This window comes from Engystomops pustulosus, chromosome 4, assembly GCF_040894005.1.
Source record: "Engystomops pustulosus chromosome 4, aEngPut4.maternal, whole genome shotgun sequence".
NCBI classification, from domain to species: Eukaryota; Metazoa; Chordata; class Amphibia; order Anura; family Leptodactylidae; genus Engystomops; species Engystomops pustulosus.
The window spans coordinates 213,505,132-213,533,115 of record NC_092414.1 but is presented as its reverse complement, the minus strand read 5'-3'; the positions used below and the strand labels follow the sequence as shown (position 1 = coordinate 213,533,115).

The following is a 27,984-nucleotide window of genomic DNA, read 5'->3' as shown; positions in this document are numbered from 1 at the left end:
CTCACTATCGCTTCGTCTTTGTCTCCCCCTCTTTCCTGTTGTAATATATTGTCCCTCAGCACTTCCCTTCTAGATCTCACTGCGTCTTTTCTACTGCTTCTGAAGATGAAGAGGCTGCTCTTTATGGTCCTCTACTATCTAGGTGGAGCAGGTTCAGGTAAGATAGATTTTTTTTTCTGCTGAGCCATGGAAGGTCCAAAATTGTACTTTATGATGTGTTGGACCTCTTGATGGTCAATGAGAGATCCCACCGATGGACTAGATATTGCTGTAGGGAGGATCATATCCACCTCATAAGAGGGCAACAATTATAAAGATGATGAATTATAGTTTGGGGCCTAGTAAAATTTTTGTCACCATGTTTGAGGAGCTTCTGAATTGTCGGAGATCTTACATGGCTTCAAACTCCTGTTTTTGGCCTAAGCCGAATTTCAACTTTGTTTCTAGCCCTGTATGTTAAATATATTATTCAGATTTAGATCAAATTGTTGTATTTCCATGATGTTAGCTACATGGACTTTCCATTTTGGCCATGTTTCCAGCCATAATATCCCTCCGATGCCAGTCTGAATGAGACCCTCAGTGTAGTTGTATACTATTCTGAAGACAGACTTTGGGTGAAAGATCTAAGCTGTCCTCTTTCTTTATTGACCAGAATCATCTCCTCTTCTTGATCTAAATATTACTCCAAGACCACCCGATTCCCACCTGGTCAGCTGCACCCCTAACATCCCCGAGGAGCGGGTGAGCCAGGTGCACTGGAAGGAGAAGCACGCCAATGGGACGTACAGTGTCATAGCGGTGGTGAACCCTCACATGGGGAATTGCACCACGTTTTCTTACCAAGACAAGGTGACGTTACATAAAAAGGATGACACAACCTACATGATGGAGATAACGGCCTCACCGATAGATGTGTGCTGTGAAGTTGTCACCTACCCATCGGGGAGGACACATGTGGACTGCATTACCATCAATGAAGACTCAGGTAACATGTATACAATGACGTTCATGAGCGGCCAAATATCTTACTCATATGGAAAATCTCAGCCTATCATATGGTTTGAGGAGTCATCTATGAAAGGACCAGGTCATTAATATAATATAATACTGCCCCTATGTACAAGAATATAACTACTATAATACTGTCCCCTATGTACAGGAATATAACTACTATAATACTGCCCCCTATGTACAGGAATATAACTACTATAATACTGCCCCCTATGTACAGGAATATAACTACTATAATACTGCCCCCTATGTACAGGAATATAACTACTATAATACTGCCCCCTATGTACAAGAATATAACTGCTATAATACTGCCCCTATGTACAGGAATATAACTACTATAATACTGCCCCCTATGTACAGGAATATAACTACTATAATACTGCCCCCTATGTACAGGAATATAACTACTATAATACTGCCCCCTATGTACAAGAATATAACTACTATAATACTGCCCCCTATGTACAAGAATATAACTACTATAATACTGCCCCCTATGTACAGGAATATAACTACTATAATACTGCCCCCTATGTACAGGAATATAACTACTATAATACTGCCCCCTATGTACAGGAATATAACTACTATAATACTGCCCCCTATGTACAGGAATATAACTACTATAATACTGCCCCCTATGTACAGGAATATAACTACTATAATACTGGCCCCTATGTACAAGAATATAACTACTATAATACTGCCCCCTATGTACAAGAATATAACTACTATAATACTGCCCCCTATGTACAAGAATATAACTACTATAATACTGCCCCCTATGTACAGGAATATAACTACTATAATACTGCCCCCTATGTACAGGAATATAACTACTATAATACTGCCCCCTATGTACAGGAATATAACTACTATAATACTGCCTCCTATGTACAAGAATAGAACTACTATAATACTGCCCCCTATGTACAGGAATATAACTACCATAATACTGCTCCCTATGTACAGGAATATAACTACTATAATACTGCCCCCTATGTACAAGAATATAACTACTATAATACTGCCCCCTATGTACAGGAATATAACTACTATAATACTGCCCCTATGTACAAGAATATAACTACTATAATACTGTCCCCTATGTACAAGAATATAACTACTATAATACTGCCCCCTATGTACAGGAATATAACTACTATAATACTGCCCCCTATGTACAAGAATATAACTACTATAATACTGCCCCCTATGTACAAGAATATAACTACTATAATACTGCCCCCTATGTACAAGAATATAACTACTATAATACTGCCCCCTATGTACAAGAATATAACTACTATAATACTGCCCCCTATGTACAGGAATATAACTACTATAATACTGCCCCCTATGTACAGGAATATAACTACTATAATACTGCTCCCTATGTACAAGAATATAACTACTATAATACTGCCCCCTATGTACAAGAATATAACTACTATAATACTGCCCCCTATGTACAAGAATATAACTGCTATAATACTGCCCCCTATGTACAAGAATATAACTACTATAATACTGCCCCCTATGTACAAGAATATAACTACTATAATACTGCCCCCTATGTACAGGAATATAACTACTATAATACTGCCCCCTATGTACAAGAATATAACTACTATAATACTGCCTCCTATGTACAAGAATATAACTACTATAATACTGCCCCCTATGTACAGGAATATAACTATTATAATACTGCCCCCTATGCACAGGAATATAACTACTATAATACTGTCCCTATGTACAGGAATATAACTACTATAATACTGCCCTCTATGTACAGAAATATAACTACTATAATACTGCCCCCTATGCACAAGAATATAACTACTATAATACTGCCCCCTATGTACAAGAATATAACTACTATAATACTGCCCCCTATGTACAAGAATATAACTACTATAATACTGCCCCCTATGTACAAGAATATAACTACTATATTACTGCTCCTATATACAGGAATATAACTACTATAATACTGCCCCCTATGTACAAGAATATAACTACTATAATACTGCCCCCTATGTACAGGAATATAACTACTATAATACTGCCCGCTATGTACAAGAATATAACTACTATAATACTGCTCTCTATGTACAAGAAAATAACTACTATAATACTGCCCCCTATGTACAAGAATATAACTACTATAATACTGTCCCCATGTACAAGAATATAACTACTATAATACTGCCCCCTATGTATAAGAATATAACTACTATAATACTGCCCCCTATGTACAAGAATATAACTACTATAATACTGCCCCCTATGTACAAGAATATAACTACTATAATACTGTCCCCTATGTACAAGAATATAACTACTATAATACTGCCCCCTATGTATAAGAATATAACTACTATAATACTGCCCCCTATGTACAAGAATATAACTACTATAATACTGCCCCCTATGTACAAGAATATAACTACTATAATACTGCCCCCTATGTATAAGAATATAACCACTATAAAACTGCTCTCTATGTACAAGAAAATAACTACTATAATACTGCCCATATGTACAAGAATATAACTACTATAATACTGTCCCCTATGTACAAGAATATAACTACTATAATACCGCCCCCTATGTACAAGAATATAACTACTATAATACTGCCCTCTATGTACAAGAATATAACTACTATAATACTGCCCCTATGTACAAGAATATAACTACTATAATACTGCCCCCTATGTACAGGAATATAACTACTATAATACTGCCCCCTATGTACAGGAATATAACTACTATAATACTGCCCCCTATGTACAGGAATATAACTACTATAATACTGCCCCCTATGTACAGGAATATAACTACTATAATACTGCCCCCTATGTACAGGAATATAACTATTATAATACTGCCCCCTATGTACAAAACTATAACTACTATAATACTGCCCACTATGTACAGGAATATAACTACTATAATACTGCCCCCTATGTACAGGAATATAACTACTATAATACTGCCCCTATGTACAAGAATATAACTACTATAATACTTCCCCCTATGTACAAGAATATAACTACTATAATACTGCCCCCTATGTACAAGAATATAACTACTATAATACTGCCCCCTATGTACAAGAATATAACTACTATAATACTGCTCCTATGTACAAGAATATAACTACTATAATACTGCCCCCTATGTACAGGAATATAACTACTATAATACTGTCCCCTATGTACAGGAATATAACTACTATAATACCCCCCCCTATGTACAAGAATATAACTACTATAATACTGCCCCTTATGTACAGGAATATAACTACTATAATACTGCCCCTTATGTACAGGAATATAACTACTATAATACTGCCCCCTATGTATAAGAATATAACTACTATAATACTGCCCCTATGTACAAGAATATAACTACTATAATACTGCCCCCTATGTACAGGAATATAACTACTATAATACTGCCCCCTATGTACAGGAATATAACTACTATAATACTGCCCCCTATGTACAAGAATATAACTACTATAATACTGCCCCCTATGTACAGGAATATAACTACTATAATACTGCCCCCTATGTACAAGAATATAACTACTATAATACTGACCCCTATGTACAAGAATATAACTACTATAATACTCCCCCTATGTATAAGAATATAACTACTATAATACTGCCCCTATGTACAAGAATATAACTACTATAATACTGCCCCCTATGTACAGGAATATAACTACTATAATACTGCCCCCTATGTACAGGAATATAACTACTATAATACTGCCCCCTATGTACAGGAATATAACTATTATAATACTGCCCCCTATGTACAAAACTATAACTACTATAATACTGCCCACTATGTACAAGAATATAACTACTATAATACTGCCCCTATGTACAAGAATATAACTACTATAATACTGCCCCCTATGTACAGGAATATAACTACTATAATACCGTCCCCTATGTACAGGAATATAACTACTATAATACCCCCCCCTATGTACAAGAATATAACTACTATAATACTGCCCCTTATGTACAGGAATATAACTACTATAATACTGCCCCTTATGTACAGGAATATAACTACTATAATACTGCCCCCTATGTATAAGAATATAACTACTATAATACTGCCCCTATGTACAAGAATATAACTACTATAATACTGCCCCCTATGTACAGGAATATAACTACTATAATACTGCCCCCTATGTACAGGAATATAACTACTATAATACTTCCCCCTATGTACAAGAATATAACTACTATAATACTGCCCCCTATGTACAGGAATATAACTACTATAATACTTCCCCCTATGTACAAGAATATAACTACTATAATACTGACCCCTATGTACAAGAATATAACTACTATAATACTCCCCCTATGTATAAGAATATAACTACTATAATACTGCCCCTATGTACAAGAATATAACTACTATAATACTGCCCCCTATGTACAGGAATATAACTACTATAATACTGCCCCCTATGTACAAGAATATAACTACTATAATACTGCCCCCTGTGTACAAGAATATAACTACTATAATACTGCGCCCTATGTACAAGAATATAACTACTATAATACTGCCCCCTATGTACAAGAATATAACTACTATAATACTGCCCCCTGTGTACAAGAATATAACTACTATAATACTGCGCCCTATGTACAAGAATATAACTACTATAATACTGCCCCCTATGTACAAGAATATAACTACTATAATACTGCCCCCTATGTACAGGAATATAACTACTATAATACTGCCCCCTATGTACAAGAATATAACTACTATAATACTGCCCCCTATGTACAGGAATATAACTACTATAATACTGCCCCTATGTACAAGAATATAACTACTATAATACTGTCCCCTATGTACAAGAATATAACTACTATAATCCTGCCTCCTAGAGGTGAGGTTGTGTGTGGTGTGAGCTCTTGACCCTCCTCATGTCTGGAGCTAGCCCAGGGCGGGGCCACCCTGGGTGGGGAGATTCCCCAGGCAAGGCCCAGGCTTCCAGGCCTACACCGGGAGTGAACTCCCAAATACTTTCTACCAGGGATGCAAATCCCAAAGTCATGAAGAGTGAAGATTGTGGACGTGATGTCGCTTTATTGAAGAAAGAGAAAGATTTGAACGTGAATACTGCAGTGAAAGCAGCAAGTCCCATGACCAGCCAGCGTGGAGGAGCACAGGTGATGCAGCAGAGTGAGAGATCAGCAGCAGGTGCACAGCCCCCCACTCCTGCACCCAGACAGAGGAGAACGTCTCTGGAGAGACAGACCCTGCGAGAGAACCTGCAGCAGAGGGATGTGGTGTCCAGCATGGCCTGCACAGGCCGCACCAGGTCAGCAGTAAAGCCGCAGACTGTTACCATGAGCACTGCACAGTGTGAACAGGCCCCTGCAAGTGCAAGCCACAAGCCTGGGAAGGAGACAGGTGCACCCAAACCATCTGGAGCTGCACCCCGACCAGCACAGCAGGGGAAGCAGACCGCACGGGCACCGGAGCTGCAGATGGCGGAGGAGATACCGACCCTGGTAAGGAGGATGGGGGAGCTGACTAACCATAAGAAAATGCTGCAGATGCAAATTGACTGTATGTATTCACTTAGAACTGCGCACCCTGAAAGCAGCACCCTGTATAACTCCAAGCTGCAGGGACTAGGCATAGAGCTGGCACAGGTGGTCAGGGATATGGACTGTGTCCTGGAGAGGATGGGACCCCTGGCTGAGTCTTACAGAAACCAGGAGCGCTTCTCCCAGCAGAGGCAGAGCTGTGACTCTGGGCCCCGGGCCCCTACAGCACAAGCGGGACCTGTTCCCCCAGATGTCTCCCCACGTGTGACACAGATTCTCAGGCCTGCAAGCTTTTCATTCCAGAAGGGTCAGACACCAGATCAGCCGCAGAGCTCTGCAGCGGTCCCAGAGCAGGAGCATGGACCTGTAGTACCACAAGTCCCAGCAGTGTCTGTTGATGGTGAACTTTCATCTATGGGTCAAGGTGATGCGGTGACCCAGGAGAACTCTAACGTGCTCGAGACTGGGGACACTGTTGGACATTCTGCTGTACCTGAGGGGTCGGGGGATGGAGGAGACCCTCAGTCTATCTGGGAGGTGCAGTCACCGGGGGATAACATAGAGGTAGATGGGGGGCAGGGGGTGGTACAAGATAATGTGTGTGACTTCCCCCCTTTAACATCGAGCCCCCTAGTAGAGTCAGGTCCCTCTAGTTCAGACCCTCCCCCCAATAGTGAGCCACGCCAGGAACCTCCTAAAAACGCCTGGAGCCGCGGCGCTCCCTCCTTCACCTCCGGCGCACACTACTCCGGGCAGGCGTTTAAGAGGAGGAACGTGGTGCGCTTTAAGATTAGAGGCGCAAAGGAAGATCTCCCAGATAGGAGGTTTGTGGTGCGGGATCTCCTGTGCCGCCAGATGGGGTTCTCCCCAGATGATATCCTGGCGGTCATCAACCTTCCAGACAGACAGGGCTATGATGTCAGCTTTAAGCTTATGTCCAGTCTGGATAGGTTTTGGGATAAATTACCCCGGCTTGGGGACAAGGACGGCTGGAATAAGTTTATTTTTGTCCCCATATCCAGGCCAGATACTGTGGTGGTAAATATAATCTTCTGGAACGAGTCGGTTCCTCCCCAGGATGTTCTAGTGTGGCTCAGGCGCCATTGTGATCTGCTGTCTGACCTCACTAAGAACAGAGACAGTGATGGCATCTGGACTGGAGGGTGGAAGGTGCTAGTGAAACTGCGCCAATATAACAATATCACCCTGCACCTCCCCAACTCCTTCTATATAGGTAGAGAAAAGGGCGTCTGCTTCTATCCCGGGCAGCCACGTAAGTGCTTTAGGTGCGGGAAGATCGGTCACGTGGCCAAAGTATGCACAGTGGCAAAATGTAACCTGTGTGGGGAGGTCGGTCATCTCAGTGCCACCTGTGAGACGGTCCGATGTAACCTCTGCGGAGAGATTGGCCACCCACACAAGGACTGCCCGGAGGCCTGGCATAACATCGCCAGGGACTTCTCAGATGATGAAATGGTGCAGGAGGCAGACGCCTTAGAGGAGGAGGCCTTGGTGTCGGGGCAAATTCTGACCAGGCGGGGGGTACAGCAGGGGTCAGGTAAGACAGTACCAGAACCCCAGCAGTCAGACAGCAATCAGGGGAATATGGAGATGGTCACTCGGGGCCAGCCTCAGGCAGCCACCTCTGTAAAAACATCAGAATTTGAGGAGTCAAAAAAGAACAAGAGGAAAAAAAAAGATAAATCCTCTCGTAAACCTGAGGAAGATTGTAATTTAGGCCCAAAAACCAGGAGAAAGTCCAGTGGTGATGCCGGGGTCATGGTCCTATCTAACAGATATGATGCTCTGTCAGAGTCGGATGGGGATTATGAGAGAGAGTTACAGCGCATTCAAAATGAGTGTGAAGCGGATACAGGGGATCCTCCAACTAAGAAGAAGCCCCCTCCTGTAGATACCGCGGAAGAGTCACACATGGAGACAGGTGGAAGACAGGGGGAGGATGACTCTGACATATGATGATGGGGGTCGCTGCTCTGCTCTTTATCATTGTGATGGCTGGATTCTCTCTAAAAGTTGCTTCCAGCAACGTCAACAGCATTAAAGTAAGAAGGACCAGACACGCCGTGTATGACCACCTGAGATATCTGGACACTGATGTCATCTTCCTGCAGGAGACCCGTCTGACCACCTTGGGGCATCTCCGTGAGGCTGAGCGTGAGTGGCGGTCTGGTCCTTCTTACTGGTCACTGGCTGTGGAGCCGTACGCCGGGGTCGCCATACTGTTTAACACCACAGACGTGATGGTGCACAGGCTGACGGAGGTCGCTATGGGGAGGTGCCTGGTGCTAGAGGTGACCATCCATGGTAGGCGGCTCCGGCTGATCAACATCTATGGCCCACAGACAGTGACAGAGAGAATCCAGCCGTTCCATGAGGTACAGCAGTATCTATTTACCTCAATCCCTGTGATAATGGCGGGCGACTTTAATGTTACCATGACATCGGGTGACAGGTCCTCAGGCAGAGCAGTGGTCAGAGACTCCAGGGTCCTACAGAGCATAATATCACAGGCAAACCTACGTGATGTATTTACCTTGGACGGGAGGAAACCTAGGTACACCTATACGTGTGCCGACAGGCACAGCAGGATCGATATGGCTTTTGTGAGTCCCTCAGAGACTGTTTGTGGGATGAGCGAGAGAGTCGTCCCATATTCTGACCATCTTGTCTTATTATTTTGTATGGGAGCCTCTAACCGCTCGGATATTGGTCGGGGGTTATGGAGGCTCAATTCCAGCATCCTGGATGATGCCTATGTCCAGAATTGTATCCACTCCCTTTTTCAGGACCAGCTCCAGAGACAGGACTTCTATGAAAACATATCTGACTGGTGGGAGAACGTCAAGGAGGAGATCAGGTCCCTCTTAAAGAGACTGTCAGTGAAGAAGGGTAAGAGTAAGTACAGCCAGTATCTCAAGCTGCGGAAAGAATTGGAGTCACTGTATTCGGCGGGTGGGGATGACAAACAAAAGATTGACCGACTGAAATCTGAAATAAAGCAGTATCAGTACAGCCGCTACACGTCCCTGGTGATCGAGAGAGATTACGGAAAATTGGGCGTTCCTGATCCGTATGAAAATTGCCGGGAACGTGTGGCCAAGAAATCGATCACAGGTCTCACTGACTCCCAGGGAGTTTTGCAGGAATCTCGGGAGGGTATCCTGGGGGTGGTGAGATCCTACTATGCTGAATTATTTCAGAAGAAGGTTTTGGATAAAGAGAAAATGGCTCAATTCTTGGAGGCAACTCCAGGTCCTGACACTAAAGATCTGGATTTTTCTCCTTTGACAGCAGGAATAACAGAGGAGGAGGTTAAAGAGGCCATTGATAAGTTACATCTGAAGAAGGCACCAGGTCCTGATGGTATTACAGCTGAATTCTATAAAAAGTTCAGAGACCTCTTAGCCCCGATCCTTGTGGATGTGTTTACTAATTGTCTAGAAAATCACCTGATGCCTCCATCCATGAGAGTGTCCTCCCTTATTCTGCTGTCTAAAGGTAAAGAGCCTAGTGACATCAAGAACTGGAGGCCGATCGCCCTCTTGAATGTCGACAGGAAGATTTTGGCAAAAATTCTGTTCTCTAGATTAGTCTGTTTGTCCCCGGCACTGTTGGCAGGCTCTCAGTACGGCACAGTAAGAGGGCGGAACATCTCTGGAGCAGTCATCTCGATAAGGGAGATGTTTGAGAGATGTAAAGCTCTGAGGTGTGGGAGATATGTTGTAGGTCTGGACCAGGCTAAAGCCTTTGACAGGGTTGATCACGATTATCTATGGGCCACTTTGTCAAAGTACGGTATTCCGGGACAATTTATAGATTGGCTCAGGACTTTGTATAGAGAGGCTGAGAGCTTTCCTCTGATCAATGGTTGGCAGGGGGACACTTTTGAAGTAGAGGCAGGGGTGCGACAAGGCTGCCCCCTGAGTCCACTGCTGTATGTGTTTGCCATAGATTTGTTTCTGCGATCACTGCAGCGGTGTGATTTTCAGGGGGTGCCTGTCCCCCATTGCTTGCCTTTGAAGGTAGTCGCCTACGCGGATGATGTGACTGTGGTGATATCTAAACCTCATGAGGTGGAGATGTTATCTGCAGCCATCAGAAGTTACTCAGGGGCCTCCGGGTCTCTGGTCAACCTTGAGAAGAGTCAGGCTTTCTGGACATTGGATACTGCTCCTGGCTTTGATCTGCCACAGTTCGCCAAGGCCTCCACCCATATTAAAATCCTTGGGGTGAAATTTGGGAGGGAAGATAATGCCAAACTAAATTGGGAGGAGAAGTTGGAAGCCGGAAATGTAAAGGTTCAGCGATGGAAGAACTGGAGGCTGACCTATAGAGAAAGGGTTACTCTGATGAAGACTTACCTGGTCCCTGTCTTCCTCTACGTCTCTGTCGTCTTTCCTTTGCCAGAATCTTTCTCCGCTCGGCTCTTTAGCCTGTTCTTCCAGCTTTTATGGGGGAACAGGTTGAACCCAGTAAAAAGAGGGATCACCTACCTGCAGAGGAGAGAGGGGGGGCTGGATATGTTAAATCCAAGGGTTTTCTTTGACTCCATGTTTCTAAAAGTCAATTTTGGTTGCCTGGACTCAAATGATGGTCTCCTGTGGGTAAGTAGTGTCAGGGACTGGATATTGCCTTTTGCAGAGTCTTGGATGCGAGGCGGCAGTCTCAAGAGGGGCCGATGGACTCCTGGCTTCCTCCCCCAGTATCTGGAGTATGGTCTCAGGTGCATGAAAAAGTGGAGGCTAGACAAGACATTATTGGAGAGTAGGACCAGGAAGGACCTTTATACCAATATCTGTAGGACCTTCTATACAGTACAGCCAGCTCTGAGGGACTGCACAACGGCCATCCTGCAGGAGAGTCTGAGGTTCCTCAATAGTCCGAGGCTTCCCGCAAAGCTCTATGATATCGCCTGGTTGTCCTTGCATGGGAGGCTCTTTGTCAGGGGAAATTTAAAATTCTTGAGTCTCTCTGAGCGTTTGTGCCCCTTGGGATGTCAGCAGGAGGAGACCATGGAGCATTTTATCACTGAGTGCCCGGGAGGGAGGCAGATATGGCAGGAGGTGTCCCACAGACTCGGAATATCAAGACTGCAGTCTCTGACCTACCCGGACATAATCTATGGGGTGACACCACAGGTAGCCGGCATCGACAGAGGGACCATGTACCTGATCATCAGTACAATCAAATACTATCACTGGCACACCAGGACCAGAGTGTCTGCACACAGCGAGTCCTTCCAACCCATGACCGCAGTAACCCAAATACTCTCAGAGCTGAGGTGGATACGATCCATAGAGGTTAGAAAGAAGAGTAATAATGTTAAGTTATGGAGGAACATATGTCTGGGGTAATTGATCAAGTAATTATATTAATTTCCACATTTTTCTTCTTACCAGTGATGGACTTTTTGAGTTAAGATTATTATGAATTTATTATTTTCTGATATGTATGATATGTGTTAAATAATTGTCTGTTCATTCTGATGAGAATGTATTGTAATATTTTCTGTTTGTTTATACTAATAAAAATTGCCCCCTATGTACAGGAATATAACTACTATAATACTGCCCCCTATGTACAAGAATATAACTACTATAATACTGCCCCCTATGTACAGGAATATAACTACTATAATACTGCCCCCTATGTACAGGAATATAACTACTATAATACTGCCCCCTATGTACAAGAATATAACTACTATAATACTGCCCCCTATGTACAAGAATATAACTACTATAATACTGCCCCTATGTACAAGAATATAACTACTATAATATTGCCCCTATGTACAAGAATATAACTACTATAATACTGCCCCCTATGTACAAGAATATAACTACTATAATACTGCCCCCTATGTACAAGAATATAACTACTATAATACTGACCCCTATGTACAAGAATATAACTACTATAATACTGCCCCTATGTACAAGAATATAACTACTATAATATTGCCCCCTATGTACAGGAATATAACTACTATAATACTGCCCCCTATGTACAAGAATATAACTACTATAATACTGCTCCCTATGTACAAGAATATAACTACTATAATACTGCCCCTTATGTACAGGAATATAACTACTATAATACTGCCCCTATGTACAAGAATATAACTACTATAATACTGCCCCCTATGTACAAGAATATAACTACTATAATACTGCCCCTATGTACAAGAATATAACTACTATAATACTGCCCCCTATGTACCGGAATATAACTACTATAATACTGCCCCCTATGTACAAGAATATAACTACTATAATACTGCCCCCTATGTACAAGAATATAACTACTATAATACTGCCCCCTATGTACCGGAATATAACTACTGTAATACTGCACCCTATGTACAGGAATATAACTACTATAATACTGCCCCCTATGTACAAGAATATAACTACTATAATACTGCCCCCTATGTACAAGAATATAACTACTATAATACTGCCCCTATGTACAAGAATATAACTACTATAATACTGCCCCCTATGTACCGGAATATAACTACTATAATACTGCCCCCTATGTACAAGAATATAACTACTATAATACTGCTCCCTATGTACAAGAATATAACTACTATAATACTACCCCCTATGTACAGGAATATAACTACTATAATACTGCCCCCTATGTACAGGAATATAACTACTATAATACTGCCCCCTATGTACAAGAATATAACTACTATAATACTGCTCCCTATGTACAAGAATATAACTACTATAATACTACCCCCTATGTACAGGAATATAACTACTATAATACTGCCCCCTATGTACAGGAATATAACTACTATAATACTGCCCCCTATGTACAAGAATATAACTACTATAATACTGCCCCCTATGTACAAGAATATAACTACTGTAATACTGCCCCCTATGTACAAGAATATAACTACTATAATACTGCCTCCTATGTACAAGAATATAACTACTATAATACTGCCCCCTATGTACAAGAATATAACTACTATAATACTGCCCCCTATGTACAGGAATATAACTACTATAATACTGCCCCTATGTACAAGAATATAACTACTATAATACTGCCCCCTATGTACAAGAATATAACTACTATAATACTGCCCCTATGTACAAGAATATAACTACTATAATACTGCCCCCTATGTACCGGAATATAACTACTATAATACTGCCCCCTATGTACAAGAATATAACTACTATAATACTGCCCCCTATGTACAAGAATATAACTACTATAATACTGCCCCCTATGTACCGGAATATAACTACTATAATACTGCCCCCTATGTACAAGAATATAACTACTATAATACTGCCTCCTATTTTGGAGTATCTCTGCCATTGTATTGGTTTTCAGATGCATTTTGTAACCTTTCCCGCAGATATATACGGCTTCCATAGTGCTGTGCTGGGGATATCGCTGGTGGGAGGATTCTTCGTTTTGGCCTCCTTTGCCCTCATATGTCATATCTTCTGGATGAGGAAAAGTTCCAGGTAATATCTGCTACCAAAACTGAGAGCTATAATATAGATGTACACACGGTGATCTACTTAAGACCCAATACACACTGTTATATAACTATAAACTGTGATACACATACCAAAACAAATCATTACACTGTGATACTGTAGTGCTGCTCTTAGGCAATGGACAAGAAGATGGAAAGGAAGGACCAATGCAGATAGTAAGCCCTACAGCTAGATCCACCCAGCTTCCCTTACCTACTTCCTGATCCTACCCTAAACAGTAGGTGCCAACTGGTTGACATTTCCTCACTGCACCAAAGTGAGACAAAAACAGCACAACCAACCACAGAAGAATGGTCATACAAATACTGGTAAAAAAGCAAGAGGATAATGCAGTACAGAATCTAAAGACAAATGGATAGTCAGAAGATGAAAAATATGGAAGCCCATAAAAGTCTAGCAAACTCCAAAGAAGATTTATAGCAAGCACTGGGGGCCGGTGGACAATCCTCTTATATCAGAGATATCAGAGTTCCCATCCAGAGACTGATAGGAGCTTCTTACATCCAGACAAACCTGACCAGCAGGGGAGGAATGTGAGTGGAGGAGGCATCTGTCCATAGACTGCTAGCTTAACTGTCTGCAGCCCAGAACAGAGTAAGCAGGAGACAGACAGTTGTGGTTAAAACCATTTAAAAATAAGTCAGGAGTGAAATAAGGCGGTGTTCAGACTAGTGCAGGACTGAATGCAAACTAGTTACAAAATCGCATCAGCAGCACATCCTCTGCTGTACATTATGGGAAGAGAATGGGGCTAAAGCCCAAACAGGCACGGGCGTTACAGATACACATAAAAACTCGGATACACACACTGTGATACACACATAAACCAAAATAATCGGTTATGTACATGTACCCTCTGTTATTCATACAAAATCATGTATGCGCACTGTGATATACATAAAACACACACTGTATATAAAGTATGATGCAGACATATGCATATACACACTATGATACATGTATAGACATATACACACTATGATACATGTATAGACATATACACACTGTGATACATGTATAGACACATATGCGCACTATGATACATGTATAGACACATATACACACTATGATACATGTATAGACACATATACACACTATGATACATGTATAGACATATACACACTGTGATACATGTATAGACACATATGCGCACTATGATACATGTATAGACACATATACACACTATGATACATGTATAGACACATATACACACTATGATACATGTATAGACATATACACACTGTGATACATGTATAGACATATACACACTATGATACATGTATAGACATATACACACTATGATACATGTATAGACATATACACACTATGATACATGTATAGACACATATACACACTATGATACATGTATAGACATATACACACTATGATACATGTATAGACACATATGCGCACTATGATACATGCATAGACACATATACACACTATGATACATGCATAGACACATATACACACTATGATACATGTATAGACACATATACACACTATGATACATGTATAGACACATATACACACTATGATACATGTATAGACACATATACACACTATGATACATGTATAGACACATATACACACTATGATACATGTATAGACATATACACACTGTGATACATGTATAGACACATATGCGCACTATGATACATGTATAGACACATATACACACTATGATACATGTATAGACATATACACACTATGATACATGTATAGACACATATACACACTATGATACATGTATAGACACATATACACACTATGATACATGTATAGACACATATACACACTATGATACATGTATAGACATATACACACTATGATACATGTATAGACACATATGCGCACTATGATACATGCATAGACACATATACACACTATGATACATGCATAGACACATATACACACTATGATACATGTATAGACACATATACACACTATGATACATGTATAGACACATATACACACTATGATACATGTATAGACACATATACACACTATGATACATGTATAGACACATATACACACTATGATACATGTATAGACATATACACACTGTGATACATGTATAGACACATATACACACTATGATACATGTATAGACATATACACACTATGATACATGTATAGACACATATACACACTATGATACATGTATAGACACATATACACACTATGATACATGTATAGACACATATACACACTATGATACATGTATAGACACATATACACACTATGATACATGTATAGACACATATACACACTATGATACATGTATAGACACATATACACACTATGATACATGTATAGACACATATACACACTATGATACATGTATAGACATATACACACTGTGATACATGTATAGACACATATACACACTATGATACATGTATAGACACATATACACACTATGATACATGTATAGACACATATACACACTATGATACATGTATAGACACATATACACACTATGATACATGTATAGACACATATACACACTATGATACATGTATAGACACATATACACACTATGATACATGTATAGACACATATACGCACTGTGATACATGTATAGACACATATACACACTATGATACATGTATAGACACATATACACACTATGATACATGTATAGACATATACACACTGTGATACATGTATAGACACATATGCGCACTATGATACATGTATAGACACATATACGCACTATGATACATGCATAGACACATATACGCACTATGATACATGTATAGACACATATACGCACTATGATACATGCATAGACACATATACACACTATGATACATGTATAGACACATATACGCACTATGATACATGCATAGACACATATACGCACTATGATACACAGAGCCAATTCTAGCATATTTGCTGCCTGAGGCGAATATTAAAATGCTGCCCCCCCCCCACTCCCTGTTCAGTAAATGCTGAAAACTTTACTAACAAGTAACATCCCCACAGGCAGCTCCCTGACACTGTGTGACTGACTACAGGTTCTGGGAGTCATTAGTGGCATCTAGTACCTTATAGATGACAATCTCTTCCATCAGGACTTTATTCCGGGTTCTCCAATCCATGACGTATCACGGCTGAGTTCATGGCCGGATATCTTCAGCTCCGTGCAGCATCTCCACCCGGCGCCCCTAAAAATACCACAGTCACTTACAGTATAAAGTCTCCTGGATAACAACACTGCGCTCCTAAATAATATATACCCCTCACAACGCAATGGACGTCACTCTCCCCACATATAAAACATCCCTTCACTATAATATATATATATATTCTACTGGAATTATAGCATGCACAGCACATCAATATACAACACCCCCTATTTATTAATACAGACCCCTAACATTTGGTTTACATGATGCAAAGTAATCCTAAGTATGGTATCCTATAACTAATATATCCCACCCTGTTATTATGTTACATGTGAATTTATATAGAGTGCTACCCTGATTAATGTAAATATATAGCACCCCCTAATGAATATATATATATATTTTATTTTTATAGCCCCCCCCCCCCCCAGTATAAACAGTATCCGGCCCCATATAAATATATACAGCCCCCCAGAATAAACAGAGTATGGTCCCCCATATAAATATATGCAGCCCTCCCCCAGAATAAACAGAATACGCCCCCCCCCCATATAAATATATACAGCTCCACAGAATAAACAGAATACGCCCCCCCCTATAAATATATACAGCCCCCCCAGAATAAACAGAATACGGCCCCCCATATAAATATATACAGCCCCCCCCCAAGAATAAACAGCATCTGGCCCCCAATATAAATATATACAGCCCCCCCCCCCAGTGTAATAAGAATTTGGCCCCTCATAAATATATACAGCCCCCCCAGAATAAACGGAATCTGGCCCCCCATATAAATATATACAGCAGCCCCCCTCCGCCCCCCCCCCCCAGGAAAAATTGGATCTGGCCCTCATATAAGCATATACAGAAGATATACTAGTACCACTACAAACCCAAACGTTACAGGAGTAATCGCCCCCTAATATATATATGGCCACATTTAATTGATTGGACAGTAAAAATAATAAAACTTCTACTTACCCCCGGGCAGGGTGGTCCCACGGCGCGCAGCTCCCGTCTTCAGGCGCCTCTTCTGGCAGCCGCGGCTCCGTTGAGTGACACAGGCGGCGTTACATCATCATCAGCCGCCTGTGTCACTGCACTGTACGGAGCGACGCCAGCAGCCGGAAAGGCGCTGTGTCGCTCCGCATGTAAATCGCACCTGTTTCTTAAAGAGACAGGTGCGATTTACGTGGAGGGCGATTCGGGCGCCCGAATCGTCCGCATTGGAGCGGCAAAATGCCGCTTTTAAAGAGGTCCGCATTCTGCCGCCCGAGGCGAGATTTTCATCTCGCCTCATGGCAGATGCGGCCCTGATGATACATGTATAGACACATATACACACTATGATACATGTATAGACACATATACACACTATGATACATGTATAGACACATATACACACTATGATACATGTATAGACACATATACGCACTGTGATACATGTATAGACACATATACGCACTATGATACATGTATAGACACATATACGCACTATGATTCATGTATAGACACATATACGCACTATGATACATGTATAGACACATATACACACTATGATACATGTATAGACACATATACACACTATGATACATGTATAGACACATATACACACTATGATACATGTATAGACACATATACACACTATGATACATGTATAGACACATATACACACTATGATACATGTATAGACACATATACACACTATGATACATGTATAGACACATATACACACTATGATACATGTATAGACACATATACACACTATGATACATGTATAGATACATATACACACTATGATACATGTATAGACACATATACACACTATGATACATGTATAGACATATACGCACTGTGATACATGTATAGACACATATACACACTATGATACATGTATAGACATATACGCACTGTGATACATGTATAGACACATATACACACTATGATACATGTATAGACACATATACGCACTGTGATATATGTATAGACACATATACGCACTATGATACATGTATAGACACATATACGCACTATGATACATGTATAGACACATATACACACTATGATACATGTATAGACACATATACGCACTGTGATACATGTATAGACACATATACACACTATGATACATGTATAGACACATATACACACTATGATACATGTATAGACACATATACACACTATGATACATGTATAGACACATATACACACTATGATACATGTATAGACACATATACACACTATGATACATGTATAGACACATATACACACTATGATACATGTATAGACACATATACACACTATGATACATGTATAGACATATACACACTATGATACATGTATAGACATATACACACTATGATACATGTATAGACACATATACACACTATGATACATGTATAGACACATATACACACTATGATACATGTATAGACACATATACACACTATGATACATGTATAGACATATACACACTATGATACATGTATAGACATATACACACTATGATACATGTATAGACACATATACACACTATGATACATGTATAGACACATATACACACTATGATACATGTATAGACACATATACGCACTGTGATACATGTATAGACACATATACGCACTGTGATACATGTATAGACACATATACACACTATGATACATGTATAGACACATATACACACTATGATACATGTATAGACACATATACACACTATGATACATGTATAGACACATATACACACTATGATACATGTATAGACACATATACACACTATGATACATGTATAGACACATATACACACTATGATACATGTATAGACACATATACACACTATGATACATGTATAGACACATATACACACTATGATACATGTATAGACACATATACACACTATGATACATGTATAGACACATATACACACTATGATACATGTATAGACACATATACACACTATGATACATGTATAGACACATATACACACTATGATACATGTATAGACACATATACACACTATGATACATGTATAGACACATATACACACTATGATACATGTATAGACATATACACACTATGATACATGTATAGACATATACACACTATGATACATGTATAGACATATACACACTATGATACATGTATAGACATATACACACTATGATACATGTATAGACACATATACACACTATGATACATGTATAGACACATATACACACTATGATACATGTATAGACACATATACGCACTGTGATACATGTATAGACACATATACGCACTGTGATACATGTATAGACACATATACGCACTGTGATACATGTATAGACACATATACACACTGTGATACATGTATAGACACATATACGCACTATGACACACATGAACATACAGTTTCTATCTCTCTTATCTTTTTATCTTAATCTGTGGCAAAAAAATAGAAATCTCGCTGCAGGTGAAGTTTCCCCGATATATTTTCTTGTCAGGCCGCTCTGTGGTTTCCATCTTCCTTCCTCCGCTGCAGCTTTAGTCACACGTTACACTCACATTTCTGTAGTGCGGAAACCACCGTGCGCCCGACTGTATTCACTTACACATCACAGGTAAGTCATGCTTCACATCAGAGAGTTTAGAATCAGAAATTTTTTTTTTTTATACAGGCTGAAGAACCCAAACTCGGCTTATACTCGAATCAAAAGTCCAAACCCACCTTTCTGACGCCCCCCCCCCCCTCGAGGTCTTCTCCTCCATCTGTCCGGCAGGTCCATGTTACAGTCCGGCAGACAAGCATAATATTCAAGTCAGTTTTTCCCAGTTTTTGGTGGTAAAAGTAGGAGTCTCGGCTTATATTGGAGTCGGCTTATGCTAGAGTATATATGGTATTAAAATTTTTTTTTTTTTTTGACCGATGCAATATTTTTTTCCATTTTCCGCTGTCACAAAAGTTCCCCATTCCAACACATCAAACATTCACACTTACCAGCAACAATTCCACACAAAACTTCTACAGAGATTTTAAAATAATTAACTGTTACCATATATACTCGAGTATAAGCCGACCCGAATACATAATTTTAGCACAAAAAACTGTGAAAACCTATCGACTTGAGTATAAGCCTAGGGTGCATTGGTCACAGCCTTCAGCCGTTATATAGCCAGCTAGTCCTCTTCCGCCAGTATATAGACAGCCAGCCCTGCATTCAGTATATAGCCAGCCACCACATGTCCATGCCCCATGTATATAGCCAGCACCACATGTCTATGCCCTCATTATATAGCCAGCCCCCTGTCCCCCAGTATATAGCCATCCAGCCCATGCCCTCTAGTTTATAGCTGGCCAGCCCCTGCCCCCGCCTCCCAGTAAATAGCCAGCCCCCAGTCCCCCCACTATATAGCCATCCAGCGTCCTGCACCGCCAATATATAGCCAGCCAGCCCATACCCCCAGTATACAGCCAGTCAGTTGATGCCCCCAGTATACAGCCAGCCCCTGCTCTCAGTATATAGCCAGCCCCTGCTCTCAGTATATAGCCAGCCCCTGCTCTCAGTATATAGCCAGCCCCTGCTCTCAGTATATAGCCAGCCAGCACATGTTCCCCAGTATACAGCTAGCCAGCCCGACCATACCCCCAGTATATGGCCAGCCAGCCCCCTATGCCCCTCAGTATATAGCAAGCAGCCCCCCCATGCCCCTCAGTATATAGCAAGCATAATAAAACAGTGCTCATAGGGTGATATTATCCAGAGACAGATGTATAATGTGGTTGGTGCTAACCTGGCGGATTTGGTCCGCATAAGCCACAACTCTAGTTTAGGCGTGTAGGGTATTGGTCGAAGGTGCAGCTGTTGTCTTTGTGTTCTCCACACTCGGGGTGCTGTACCGGTTAGAGTAGATCATAGGTTCAAAGGGGGTGGGGGGGGGTTGAAGGACGAGGGGCGCACAGCTAGACCGATAATTCTCCAAAAGTTTTATTAGTATAAAAAGACCGTAACAGGTAGTCACAGCCCAGGATAGGAATTATATTTTCACTTAAAAAGGCGGCCCCGAAACGCGTTGTGACTACCCGTTACAGTCTTTTTATACTAATAAAACTTTTGGAGAATTATCAGTCTAGCTGTGCGCCCCTCGTACTTCAACCCACCCCTCCTCGTATATAGCTTGCCAGTCATGACCCCTAGTATATAGCCTGCCAGCTCATGCCCACTAGTATATAGCTGGTAACCCCTTGCCCCCAGTATATAGACAGCCAGCCAGTCCATTCCCCCTAATATAAAGCCAGCCAGCCCATGCCCCCTTAGTATATAGCTAGCCAGTCCATTCCCCCTAATATAAAGCCAGCCAGCCCATGCCCCCTTAGTATATAGCTAGCCAGTCCATTCCCCCTAATATAAAGCCAGCCAGCCCATGCCCCCTTAGTATATAGCTAGCCAGTCCATTCCCCCTAATATAAAGCCAGCCAGCCCATGCCCCCCTCGTATATAGCCTGCCAGCCTATGTCCCCCAGTATACAGCCAGCCCATGCCCCCTAGTATATAGCCAGCCAGCCCATGCCCCCTAGTATATAGCCAGCCAGCCCATGCCCCCTAGTATATAGCCTGCCAGTCCATGCCCCCTAGTATATAGCCTGCCAGCCCATGCCCCCTAGTATATAGCCTGCCAGCCCATGCCCCCCTAGTATATAGCCTGCCAGCCCATGCCCCCTAGTATAAAGCCAGCCAGCCCATGCCCCCCTAGTATATAGCTGGTAACCCCTTGCCCCCAGTATATAGACAGCCAGCCAGTCCATTCCCCCTACTATAAAGCCAGCCAGCCCATGCCCCCTTAGTATATAGCTAGCCAGTCCATTCCCCCTAATATAAAGCCAGCCAGCCCATGCCCCCCTCGTATATAGCCTGCCAGTCCATGCCCCCTAGTATAAAGCCAGCCAGCCCATGCCCCCTAGTATAAAGCCAGCCAGCCCATGCCCCCCTAGTATATAGCCTGCCAGCCTATGTCCCCCAGTATACAGCCAGCCCATGCCCCCTAGTATATAGCCAGCCAGCCATGCCCCCTAGTATATAGTCTGCCAGTCCATGCCCCCTAGTATATAGCCTGCCAGTCTATGCCCCCTTGTATGTAACTTGCCAGCCCATGCCCCCTAGTATGTAACTTGCCAGCCCATGCCCCCTTGTATGTAACTTGCCAGCCCATGCCCCCTAGTATATAGCCTGCCAGCCAGCCCATGCCCCCTAGTATATAGCCTGCCAGCCAGCCCATGCCCCCTAGTATATAGCCTGCCAGTCCATGAACCCTAGTATGTAGCCTGCCAGCTCATGCCCCCTAGTATATAGCCTGCCAGCCCATGCCCCCTAATATATAGCCTGCCAGCCCATGTCCCCTCGTATATATAGCCTGCCAGTCCATGCCCCCTACTATGTGACTTGCCAGCCCATGCCTCCTAGTATATAGCCTGTCAGCCCATGCCCCCTAGTATATAGCCTGCCAGCCCATGCCCCCTAGTATATAGCCTGCCAGTCTATGCCCCCTTGTATGTAACTTGCCAGCCCATGCCCCCTAGTATAAAGCCAGCCAGCCCATGCCCCCTTGTATGTAGCCTGCCAGCTCATGCCCCCTAGTATATAGCCTGTCAGCCCATGCCCCCTAATATATAGCCTTCCAGCCCATGTCCCCTCGTATATATAGCCTGCCAGTCCATGCCCCCTACTATGTGACTTGCCAGCCCATGCCCCCTAGTATATAGCCTGCCAGCCCATGCCCCCTAGTATATAGCCTGCCAGCCCATGCCCCCTAGTATATAGCCTGCCAGCCCATGCCCCCTAGTATATAGCCTGCCAGCCCATGCCCCCTAGTATATAGCCTGCCAGCCCATGCCCCCTAGTATATAGCCTGCCAGCCCATACCCCCTAGTATGTAACTTGCCAGCTTATGCCCACTAGTATATAGCCTGCCAGTCTATGCCCCCAGTATGTAACTTGCCAGCCCATGCCCTCTAGTATATAGCCTGCCAGCTCATGCCCCCTAGTATATTGCCTGCCAGCTCATGCCCACTAGTATATAGCCTGCCAGCCCATACCCCCTAGTATGTAACTTGCCAGCCCATGCCCCCTATAATGTAACTTGCCAGCCCATGCCCCCTAGTATATAGCCTGCCAGCTCATGCCCCCTAGTATATAGCCTGCCAGCTCATGCCCCCTAGTATATAGCCTGCCAGCTCATGCCCCCTAGTATGTAACTTGCCAGCCCATGCCCTCTAGTATATAGCCTGCCAGCCAGCCCATGCCCCCTAGTATATAGCCTGCCAGTCCATGCCCCCTACTATGTGACTTGCCAGCCCTTGCCCCCTAGTATATAGCCTGCCAGCCCATGCCCCCTAGTATATAGCCTGCCAGCCCATGCCCCCTAGTATATAGCCTGCCAGCCCATGCCCCCTAGTATGTAACTTGCCAGCCCATGCCCTCTAGTATATAGCCTGCCAGCTCATGCCCCCTAGTATATAGCCTGCCAGCTCATGCCCACTAGTATATAGCCTGCCAGCCCATACCCCCTAGTATGTAACTTGCCAGCCCATGCCCCCTAGTATGTAACTTGCCAGCCCATGCCCCCTAGTATATAGCCTGCCAGCTCATGCCCCCTAGTATATAGCCTGCCAGCTCATGCCCCCTAGTATATAGCCTGCCAGCTCATGCCCACTAGTATATTGCCTGCCAGCTCATGCCCACTAGTATATAGCCTGCCAGCCCATACCCCCTAGTATGTAACTTGCCAGCCCATGCCCCCTAGTATGTAACTTGCCAGCCCATGCCCCCTAGTATATAGCCTGCCAGCTCATGCCCCCTAGTATGTAGCCTGTCAGCCCATGCCCCCTAGTATATTGCCTGCCAGCTCATGCCCACTAGTATATAGCCTGCCAGCTCATGCCCCCTAGTATATAGCCTGCCAGCTCATGCCCACTAGTATATTGCCTGCCAGCTCATGCCCACTAGTATATAGCCTGCCAGCCCATACCCCCTAGTATATAGCCTGCCAGCCCATGCCCCCTAGTATATAGCCTGCCAGCCCATGCCCCCTAGTATGTAACTTGCCAGCCCATGCCCTCTAGTATATAGCCTGCCAGCCAGCCCATGCCCCCTAGTATGTAGCCTGCCAGTCCATGCCCCCTACTATGTGACTTGCCAGCCCTTGCCCCTAGTATATAGCCTGCCAACCCATGCCCCCTAGTATATAGCCTGCCAGCCCATGCCCCCTAGTATATAGCCTGCCAGCCCATGCCCCCTAGTATGTAACTTGCCAGCCCATGCCCTCTAGTATATAGCCTGCCAGCTCATGTCCTCTAGTATATAGCCTGCCAGCTCATGCCCACTAGTATATAGCCTGCCAGCCCATACCCCCTAGTATGTAACTTGCCAGCCCATGCCCCCTAGTATGTAACTTGCCAGCCCATGCCCCCTAGTATATAGCCTGCCAGCTCATTCCCCCTAGTATATAGCCTGCCAGCCCATGCCCCCTAGTATATAGCCTGCCAGCCCATGCCCCCTAGTATATAGCCTGCCAGCCCATGCCCCCTAGTATGTAACTTGCCAGCCCATGCCCCCTAGTATATAGCCTGCCAGTCCATGCCCCCTACTATGTGACTTGCCAGCCCATGCCCCCTAGTATATAGCCTGCCAGCCCATGCCCCCTAGTATATAGCCTGCCAGCCCATGCCCCCTAGTATATAGTCTGCCAGCCCATGCCCCCTAGTATAAAGCCAGCCAGCCCATGCCCCCTAGTATGTAACTTGCCAGCCCATGCCCCCTAGTATAAAGCCAGCCAGCCCATGCCCCCTAGTATGTAACTTGCCAGCCCATGCCCCCTAGTATGTAACTTGCAAGCCCATACCATCTAGTATGTAGGGGGCGGGGGCGTCGATAGTTGAGTACAGAGTGTATTTTTTTTATAGACTCGAGTATATACAGCAATTTAGATATTATTTAAAAAACTTTTTAAAATGTGTTTTTTTTTCTATTACAGTATTTTTAAGATCTAACGAAGAATTTGTTAACAATGTTGTGCCATTTTTTTTTTTAAAAATTGAACATTTATAAAAATGTACAAATATCCAGGAGGGAAGTATTACAAAAACTGGATATGCTGTAATAGATACAACCACTACCTATTGGGAAACGGGGGAACCCAAAGCAGCTTTATCCATGAGAGGAGAACAAATAAGTCTACATACATTTAGCTCCGCCCTTGCTGTAGCGGCAGATAGCTTCATCTGCTATGTGGTAAAATATTTCCCACCTACCTCCTTACCTAGACTTTTGGCTATCATCTTTGAAGGAGACCACTGTATAGATCTGAATAATGATGTGATAACCTTGACCTAGAGTATATTTATTTCCATTGAAGGGTCTTTGACTTTAGAGGAGAAAGACAGGAAGTGTGGACCAGACGTCAAAGATCACAAGTTCCTTACAGAAGAACCTTACCCTCCATTAACCACGCCTACGAGCCTCCTCATGACATTGAGCCTCCACAGAGTGATCCTCCACCACCCATAAGGGCTCATCTCCTCCATCCACGTCCAACAAACCAACTACCTTCTGATGACCTACCATCAAGAAACCCAACTATGAACAGTCATTGGTCTTCTGAAGAACGTTCTCAAACAAATCCTATACCCCATAGTGTCCCACCATGGAGGAACCATACTATACATGAAGTCTTGCCAGAACCACACCAACTCTACAGTAATATTCCACATCTCAACAAGAAATATCCAAAGGTTCGGCATGCCAAACGCCCGCAGCTCGAACCGAGCATACGCCAACATCAGCCGGAGGTGTTCTCCTATGAAGATTCTCCATCATCAGTACCATATTTCCATACAAGATCGTACCCCCACTTATACCAAGGTGCATCAGGTGCCTCAGGAGACAATGATTCTGCACATTCTAGAGTTAATGTTCCGAGGACACCAGAATCTCCATTCACGACCATCAACCCCACGTATCATAGTGGAACGGGCTGGACTCTCCATCCCAACAATAACCATCTAAAGTATGAACATTCCAGGATCTCGTGAACACGACCTGTCTATAGGAATTCTGTACATATAACATTGGCTTCATAAAACAAGTCCACCCGTATATTGTACTGTGAGATGTGGAGTCCTGTCTTTATAGCCTTAGTGGTGGACATCTTATGGATACTATTACATTACCCCAACGTATGATTCCCAATTTGTAGCAGTCAAGTTCTTCGAGGTCTCATTGCCAATTCTGGTCTAAATTGGGAGAGTTCGACCTAGAGATCATAATAAACACCTTCTGGACTGATGTTTTGGTCTTGGACAGTCTAGATTGACTATTAAAAGTGGGAGATGGACTTCCAACCCCAAGAGGATCCCAAATAAAGGCTTAATACCAGTAGTGGTCCTCATAGGTTCTTAAAGTTTTGTACCGTGTTAACCAGTTGGAGTTCTGCTCATACTTTGTATCAGAAGTCCTGTTGGAAGCATGACCCCTCTAGAACCTCTAGAACGCCATAAGTAGAAGAAGATAATCCATCTAGTCCTTAAATTCAGGGAGATAAAGTTTACACCTCTTGATGGATCTTGGATTGCTTCTAAATGTTCTGGGGTTTAAAGAAATAGAGGATGGATGGAATGGGCAGAAGAGA

At 42.8% G+C, this 27,984-nt stretch overlaps 1 protein-coding gene across 1 annotated transcript; it reads left to right on the top strand.

Moving 5' to 3' along the window:
- Positions 1-22: 22 nt before the first annotated feature.
- Positions 23-27,641, top strand: LOC140128279 (uncharacterized). Its single transcript, XM_072149857.1, has 4 exons — positions 23-157; positions 656-988; positions 14,047-14,158; positions 26,713-27,641. Exons 1-4 carry the CDS (start codon positions 106-108, stop codon positions 27,386-27,388), a joined length of 1,173 nt encoding a protein of 390 aa, XP_072005958.1. The 5' UTR covers positions 23-105; the 3' UTR covers positions 27,389-27,641.
- The last annotated feature ends 343 nt before the right edge of the window (positions 27,642-27,984 follow it).